The sequence below is a fragment of the Galendromus occidentalis genome, unplaced genomic scaffold, assembly GCF_000255335.2.
Source record: "Galendromus occidentalis unplaced genomic scaffold, Mocc_1.1 scf7180000077436, whole genome shotgun sequence".
Taxonomy (NCBI): domain Eukaryota; kingdom Metazoa; phylum Arthropoda; class Arachnida; order Mesostigmata; family Phytoseiidae; genus Galendromus; species Galendromus occidentalis.
This window is the reverse complement of record NW_003805424.1, coordinates 22364-30640: the sequence shown is the minus strand read 5'-3', so window position 1 is coordinate 30640 and position 8277 is coordinate 22364. Positions and strand designations below refer to the sequence as shown.

Genomic DNA, 8277 nt, shown 5'->3' with positions numbered 1-8277 from the left:
CGTTTGTGATTTGTTGCTGTTACTGTGTTCACGATGATCGCGCCGGTGTCCAGACGCTGTTCGTGTGCACGCTAGTGTTTTATCGGAGGGCAGTGATGCCGCTCGACGCTGCGAAAAGCGTGAATGTGTCCCAGTGCAACAGATCTCTGTCTGACGCCGCACCGTGACAACGAATACGAACCCAATTACTGGATCGTTGTAGCGAGCTGTCTCGCCAGTGCTCTGCGAGTTTGATGAAGCAAAACTCGAATACTCGAATCCAACGACCACATTTGGGTTTCCTCGTGGAGAATCCGAAAATTTACGGTCACCACAGGTTGCGTCGGTGCTCTTGCTGCTTGACTTGTTGTCGTCGGTGGTGTGACTCCCGCTGCTAGCGATGGTGCAGTTTGGATTTCCAGCGCCTGCCCTCTTGATGGGAGTCAGATACAGTGAGGGAAGATGTCTCTGAGGAATATGACTGCTTCTGATGGTCGTAATAATGGATTTACATGAGAAAGTGTGGGAGGTGAGCTCTATCGATCAGTTCGTCGCCGTAAGTAGTGTATAAGACAGCTGGAAAGAGCCATCATCGCCAAAGAACTATTCCCTGTTTTCTCTTAATCGCCACAAAGTCTCTGTTCAATCATTCGGTGTTCGCATTATCTCCACCACGAAACATAATGAAATAATTCATCCGTATAATTACTCTGACAATTTCCAAGCCTCACTATGCTGAGCTACTTTCGTAGCGGACATAATCGTGTAGGAGTCTGCAAGCGTTCCGATCGCGTCGTTCCATTCAAGCATCCTTGTTGCAGGAGATGATCCTTGATAAGAAGATGAAGATGCTCAGTGTACTTCAATCGCAGACAAAGTCGGCGGCACCTGCTTCCATAAAGGATGCGCCGGGCAATGTCAGTATCTGCAGCGATGGAGGGAATCACAATGGCGTCACAATGGAAAAGGACAAGGATGCACCTCCATCAGAGGAAACAGCAACGGACAACAACAACGTGGTCGCCCTCAAGCGCCGACGCGAAGAGCGCAAGGAATTCCAGAAGGACAAACGGAGATGCACCATCGAGATCAGGCGCCAGAGCGGACCCACTGCCTCATCTGATAAACGAGAGGTTGGTTCCCTCTCACGCTTAACATGATTCCTCTTGATTGCTCCTCAGAGAGTGCTCCTTCCGAAGCTTAAGTTGCTCCGTTCGCAGAGACAGAATCGTCGGGCGCATTCGGAGCCTCGTGAAGAAGCCGCAAATGCACCAAAAGACAACAATCTCATCAGCATCAACAGGGATTCGCTCCGGGAGAAGGTTAACAAGGATGTGAAAAACCCCAAGATCGAGGAGGATTCTCGCAAAGAACAAGCTGTGCCGCCGCCCCTCCCAATCTACCCCATGAAGAAGGCGAAGCTCGTTGATGTCAATGATCATTTGACGTGTCCTCTATGCCATGGGTACTTTGTTGATGCTACGACAATCGTGGAATGTCTTCACTCATGTGAGTATTCCGTAGCAAGCCGAGATCTATGAAAACTGTGGCCAAACGTAGACTCGGATAGATACGGTGGATACCCAGCGTCAGAACCGTAAATTCTTTCCACTGCTCGACCGTCTTGTGCTGTAAGTTACTAACATCAAATCTTTCTTGCAGTTTGTCGTACTTGCATCATCAAACACCTGAGCAAGAACCAATTCCCATTCTGTCCTGTGTGCAAGTTTCAACTCGCGGGTACCAAACTGCACCAATATCTTCGCAGTGATTCAACGCTCCAGGACATCGTATACAAACTAGTTCCTAGTCTTTTCCGTAATGAAATGAAACGAAGGAGAGATTTCTACGCCAATACACCTCTTTCCCGTGAGTTTCTGTCCTCTGATTATTGCCCTTCCCTGTACATGATGTTCGCCTGACGGATCAAGAGCTGTGCCGGTTCTCTGAAGGATGGTAACCATATCTGAATTTTACCCCGTTTCCTATTGCAGCGAAGAGTCCAAACTACACGAATCTTTCTAGTGAGGAGAAAGGCGATTTGATCAATGTGGACAGGTTGATCTTCCACGAGTCTGACACGATCTCAGTTCTGCTAGAGTACTGCCCCAAAGACTTGGCTGTTCGGCAATTTCACCTACGCCCCCATAAACAGCCAGAGATCAGCTATGGGAAAAGGTTCATGGAATGTCCTGGAGCTTTCAAGATCAAGTGCCTGAAAAAATTCCTCAGGGCGAAACTTGGCATTGTCAAGAAGGAAACGGTCGATATCCTCTACATGCAAGACATCCTCCTGGATGACTTCAGCATGGTTGACATCGCGTACATTTATGCCTGGAGAGCGAACGAGCCTCTCAAGCTGTATTACAAGTTTGGAAATCTCGAGCAGAGGCTTCCTCCAGAGCAATTGAATGACGTGCTGAATAACAAGAGAGATAAAATTGTGATCAAAGGAGAGAACGACCAGGAAGTTGTGGAATACATCCAACAGCAGCAGCAGCTGCTGGACCCGAATCCGATCCTTCTTCGAGAGACCAATGGCGCACAGGCTCAACAACAAGTTGACGACGATGCTAAGAAAGCGAAACGGAAAACAGAGAGCATCGATACGACAGCTCCTCCGACGGCCAAGCGTGCGCGGGTCGAAAGCTCTCCTGCTACTCTGAAGCGCGGCGTTGAAGCTGAAAACACGCTAGTCGAGAAGAACTCATCCTTAGACGTGATCGAATCATCCCTCCAACTGAATGCACACAATGCGCAACTGCACACACTGGCACACGTCGCTGCTCAAGCGCAACCCGTTGCAGTTCCGGCTGTGTCGAGAAGTCCATCTGCTGCAGATGATCACGTGTCCCCGGTGACTACAGTCGCCGTGTGCGTCAGTCAGAATCCACCTCAGTCCTCGTCTTCATCCCCTCCCTCATCGTCGTCATCCTCATCATCGTCAGCCTCATTGGTGTCGACCATGTCATCGAACGCTGTCAATCCACATATCTCAGCTGCTGTGCCGAAGAAAGCTGCCCCAACGGTGACTACCAGCTGCACTGCCACCAAGCCGAGTGTCTTGGCCCCACCTAGTGTCAGTAATAATCAGGCTCAAAACATCTCCATATCGCACTTGCAATTACCTCAAATAGTGAGCAGTGTGGCTCAGCCCCCTCTTTCGATTGTCGTTCCGAATGGAATGACCGCTGATAAAATGGCCATGTGTAGAATTGGTAAGTACCATCGAGATAACCAATCAGCTCCCGCACGATTGAATCCGAACCCCGTCATTTCTGCCCGATATGCAATGAGACAGAGAACTGTATTCCTCCCCAGGTAATCCCTCCGCTGTGCCAGCCAATCCCAGCCAACAGCAGCATCAGCAACAGCCGCAACAGCAAACTTCTCAACAGCAAAGTCAACAACAGCAGCAGCATCAATTCCATCAGACCTTCCTCAATCAGCAATTGATACAGCAGCATCTGCAATCGATGCTGCAGCAAAACTTCCAGCCTGCATTTGCGCAGGGCGTCGTTGTGCAAAACTCAAATGGGACTGTTACAAGCATCGGAGGTCCGGCAGCTGCAGGCCTACAGCAACAAATGAGCTTCATTCTCCCGAATGGGGTGACTCTTTCCCCGGTGCAGACGCCGCAGGCTTCGACACATCAGCTTCAAGCTCATCATCAGTTACAGCTGCAAACGCATCAAGTTCAGTCTCTGCAAGCTTCCCAGCAGCAAGGTCAATCCCAGCAGCCCACGCTGGTCCTGAACAACTCCCCGATGAAGCTAATGCCGACGGGTCCGATGACTGCCCAACAACAGCAACAGCTGCAGCAGCAGCTGATGCAACAGCATTTCATTCAGCAACAACAACACTTGCAAATATTGAACTTCCAACAACAGCAGCAGCAGCAGCAGCAGCAACAACAACAGCAGCAGCAGCAACAACAACAACAGCAACATCAGCAGCAATTGAACTTGTCCCAACAACAACCTCAAATACAAATACAAAACAACAGGAAAGCTCCGAAGCCCCGTCCTCCGAAAATCAATCCCCGCAAGACGCCTCCTGCACAAATCGTAGTTCAAGCATCGAATGTTCTGAGTGCCTCGACTGTGACACTTCTCCCACCTGTGACACCGGCTGTTTCGAGTTCCCCAAGCGCTTCTACGGCAAGCACTTGCGCCTCCGCGACGAGCACGTGCGCTCCAACCGTTTCCTTGCCTGGGATTACCATACAACCAGTCGTGATGACAGCGACATCTCAACCGAAGAGCAATACGACTCAAATGCCGCCCGCCTCAACACAGCCGGCGCATCGATTGGCTACGGGTGTCGTTCATGCTGAAAGCTCAATGTTGTCTCAGGTTGGTTTCTTTCCCGTTCCGTGAATTTTCTCTCGTATTTCGTCCAAATCGGAGAGTCGTAGTCTCGAACTGTCGTTGATGCCCGGAAATTTTGCTTTCAGCTGAAGCCACCCGCAACGAAGAGCTCCGCACCGAATAGTCTGCCCGCGACGCTGGAGGTTACAATAACGCCCATAGAGTCAAAGACGGCGTCTCCGCCATCCGGTGGAACCCCGTCTCCGCCAAACTCATCTCCCTCCCTTAGCTCGTCGTCACCTTATGATCCTATGAAAAGACTACTCAGTCTCATGCCTCCCGATCACAAGGATGTCGACACAAAAACAAGACCCCCAACCCCCGCTTCTCAGGCGTCTGCGGCCAGCACCAGCTCCAGCTCGTCGACAACAACTCCGACCGTATTATCGAGCAGCAAAACGGTGCAACCTTTGAATCGCAAGCTCTCAATGACTCCAGGTTCTCCACCGAACTCTTTGCCGAACGCGAGCCAGGTCCAACTCCCGACGCAGGGGAATAGAAAACCTCACATTCCGATCGCGGCGTTGCCAAACCGCCCGATCGCGCCACGACCTGCCCAGGCTTCCACGGCCACAAATAACAATAACAACAAGAGTGCACTTCTATCCACTTCACAGCCGAAATCCCCCCCGCCGTCCCATCCGGCTAAGGGTCTGGGTGCTGTAGTAGTCAGTTCAGCTCCGACGCCGGCGTCGATCAAGTCGTAAAAGGAGGATTTGCTCTGTATCGCCCCTGCTCGGCCTCTGCTGGTTCCTCCTTCTGACTGATCGGATGCCAACTGGAATCCGACTGAAAATTCATTAATGTAAATATAACGCGATAACATCAGATACTGAGCAACAGCTGAGCGTCAAGGCGAGATAGAACTCTCTGAGATAACTGTACAAATTACGTTCGCTGCTCGTCCATTGAGCTTTGAAACTCCCAAAACCGAGCGCAAACTGGATCCCAATGACGTGTATCTATAAATATAGGTAGATCAGCCAGCTGATTGACCATGTTGTGCTGAAGACTCCTGACAGACGATTTTTCAGTGACAATTCACTTGTGCTCATGCTTGGATATACTTTATGGTCGAGAGAGTGTCTAGACTCGACCGAGTGAATTTCCCAGTAACTCTCCAAGTCTTAGCACTTAATTAGTCCGAGCCCATGGATGGAGAACAGGGATGGGCACTGCAAAGCATGAGACAGATCCAGATTGACCCGCGGTGCTAACTCTGTGAGTTGGTCGCGACCTGGCCACAGCCAGAAACAAATCCCGCAACTTCATCGAACACTGTCTGTATATTAGATGTTCAGAGTAAACACACATTTATCGACGGGAGTTTGACAGATTACTTTGAAAGATATATTTATTGAAAGGAGCCGGAAGAATAAACAATTGTCGCGGAGTAACAGCATTTCCTTCGTTAGACCATTCCTTGAGATAAATTCCTCACGAAAGGAAATCCCGGAGTCTGCGTCCTTGACAGCAAACAGACACTCTTGATGCTCCAGGCGCGATGTAACCCTGCACACCGGGCTCGCCGCAGGAGACGCAGATGACTTCGTTCGGAAGTGACTTGGACGATGATACAGTGAAACCACGTTGCAACGAAATCTACTACAGCAGAAAACTCAATCTGACGAATAATTCTCCGCAAGCTCTTTGACAGTATATCCAGAAAGGCAGTGCTAGATATTATTCCTCACAGCGAAATAACAGTTAAACTAGCAAAATTTCGGGTCCCCCAAAGGTTCTTTGTAGTGAGGTCTCACTTTATGTAGTGCAGGCGCACAGCATGCCGTGGGAAAGGCGCTGAGTGCGCTCCGGCCCGGGCATCAAACCACATCGAAAAAATTAAGAATAGCCTGATATGGAGCTTCATCGAGAAGTTCTTCGACATGAGAATTGAAAGCGAAAGGCATGAAAAAAATTGTATCCAAGGGAGGCATCGAATTGTGTTTCAGGGTCTTGGCATCGAGGACGTCAACCCGTGGCATCACGGAGGCACGGTACGCTGCTGAACAATGTAATTCGGATCGCCGGACTGCGTAGTCATCGTTTGCTCCAATCATTTATTCTCCGAAGTCTCGCCGCTCGGATACCACCTCAACCAAAGTCTTATCCCGATCTCCCCGGGAACAGAAACGGTTCAACTCTCGCCAAATTCACGCCCGGTGGTTCTTTACAAGATCCAATCACGCAGGACCTAAGATACTCGGATGTCCACGCTGACAGATGTCCCGTAGACTTCTCATTTCTGAAGTGAATTGGATTCCTCACATACCCTCTCCCCATCTGGACTCACACAGTTGACCTGATCCGTCTTCGACAGGGACAAGATGCTGGAGCTCTGCTGGAAGTACGCTTAGAGTCCCTTTATCGCCTCAATGAATCCCCGGGTGTCGTCGGGAAATTCGGCGCTCGGGGATTACAATGCCAGAGGATTCCCGAGTGATGAGTCCATGAGGATTCATAACATCGATTTGATGTATTCAACCAGGACGCGGAAGGCTGGGCGAAGGGGAACGATACATCCCTCCAATAGGTTCCGGGGCTCAGTTCCTTAGTCAGCTATCAATAGAATCTGTTTCATCAAAGCGAATCGATTTCGCTGGTGATATAATATAATGGAAGCATAGCATGATATAGCAGCCCGAGCTCAATCTTGGTTTGAGAGATTCGAAGGATAGCTCGGCTTATTGATTCCCAGATAGGAGAGCTCCGAATTCCACCGCGCGTCCTCTCGCGCACTCCCTGGGAATCCTCAAAGTGCAGTCTGGGGCTCGGGTTCCGTCCGTCTGTTCTTGTAATGCTCTTACTCGCGACAGGCCAAAAATATACGTGCGCGCCAAACCGCCGCGCGGGTGAGACGAGCTCCGGGGCTCGAGCGAGAGCGAATTTCGGAATCGCACTCGAACCAATTGCTGTCGGGTATCGGAGTGTGCTTCTGAGGCGTCTGTTAAAAATGAGCGCATTTCCACGAAACTACCACAATTATCTAGTCAATGATACGGAAACGAAAACGAATATCATGAACATGCTCGAGGCATTGATTCCCGTGATGAGGCCTAAGAAGGAATCTACAAGATTCGTTAGGATTTCAATCCTTGAGGGCACCTCTCCGAATCGACCTCGCGCTCCAGCAAATCTTCGGAGCGACTCTTTGGTGCCCGAACCGATTCGAGCCGCGATATCCATCCCTGGCAGGCAGCGGGAGCTTTCTGAGCAATTCTGATTGGACATCAGATCATGAACGAAGATTCACTGAAGTGCTTCTCTCGAAAGGCGTCGGCGTCGCGACGCCGTCGTTGTGGAGACGTACCACTCCTCACGCGGAAACCTATCTACAGTGGCGGCACCGACTCTTTTTGGGAACTGGAGAGCGGACTTCGGAACGGCTGGGGACGCTACTGGAACCGTCCCGCAGGAATACCTACCTAATGCTTATGACGGAAGCACTCACAATGAATGATCTTCCTTCATCAGTTCATAGAAGGCTCCCAATGCTATTCGGTGTCTAGAATGTTCCGTTGAGCTCCTCCGCGGGCTGTGCTCGAGGAATCATGCATCTGCATTTCTCTAAGAGATTCCCCCAGATTGAGAATTGCTTTAGCAGTGGGCGTCTAGGAAAACGTAGGCCTCGGAGGGGGGGGGGGGCGGCCCGACTTTCCCCCTACCCCGGGATCCGCTACTGATTTTCGAAGCATGGTTCTGTGGTCGAGCCCAATTCAGAAGTTCATTCTAACTTCGTCAAGAGAAGTGCATGTAGAAAGCTGAGTGAGTAAATGAAGCACTGGGTGGCAACATTGGTCTCGTACACATTGCACGTGGGCTGAGGGAGCAAGGTTGCCGAGAAACATCTTGATGAGTCATGCCCGACATCCCGGGAAAGCCAGAACTCCACCGGGAGACATCCCGTGATCCGCAGTAGCGTCTCGAG

The 8277-nt window shown here is 50.5% G+C and overlaps 1 protein-coding gene across 1 annotated transcript; it reads left to right on the top strand.

Moving 5' to 3' along the window:
• The first annotated feature begins 469 nt into the window (after nucleotides 1–469).
• Nucleotides 470–5056, top strand: LOC100900541 (dual specificity protein kinase splA). The gene is made up of 7 exons (XM_029111361.1): nucleotides 470–508; nucleotides 801–1112; nucleotides 1200–1488; nucleotides 1642–1848; nucleotides 1974–3197; nucleotides 3301–4334; nucleotides 4436–5056. The coding sequence occupies exons 1-7, from the start codon at nucleotides 470–472 to the stop codon at nucleotides 5054–5056; spliced, it is 3726 nt and encodes a 1241-aa protein (XP_028967194.1).
• Nucleotides 5057–8277: the final 3221 nt, after the last annotated feature.

What these genes read in the sequence shown, in the direction of transcription:
- LOC100900541 (XM_029111361.1), top strand. Translation starts at nt 470, where the DNA reads ATGGTCGTAATAATGGATTTACATGAGAAAGTGTGGGAG. An exon ending in CGCCAATACACCTCTTTCCC is followed by an intron (nt 1,849 to 1,973) that starts GTGAGTTTCTGT and finishes TTCCTATTGCAG; the next exon opens with CGAAGAGTCCAAACTACACG. An exon ending in AAAGCTCAATGTTGTCTCAG is followed by an intron (nt 4,335 to 4,435) that starts GTTGGTTTCTTT and finishes TTTTGCTTTCAG; the next exon opens with CTGAAGCCACCCGCAACGAA.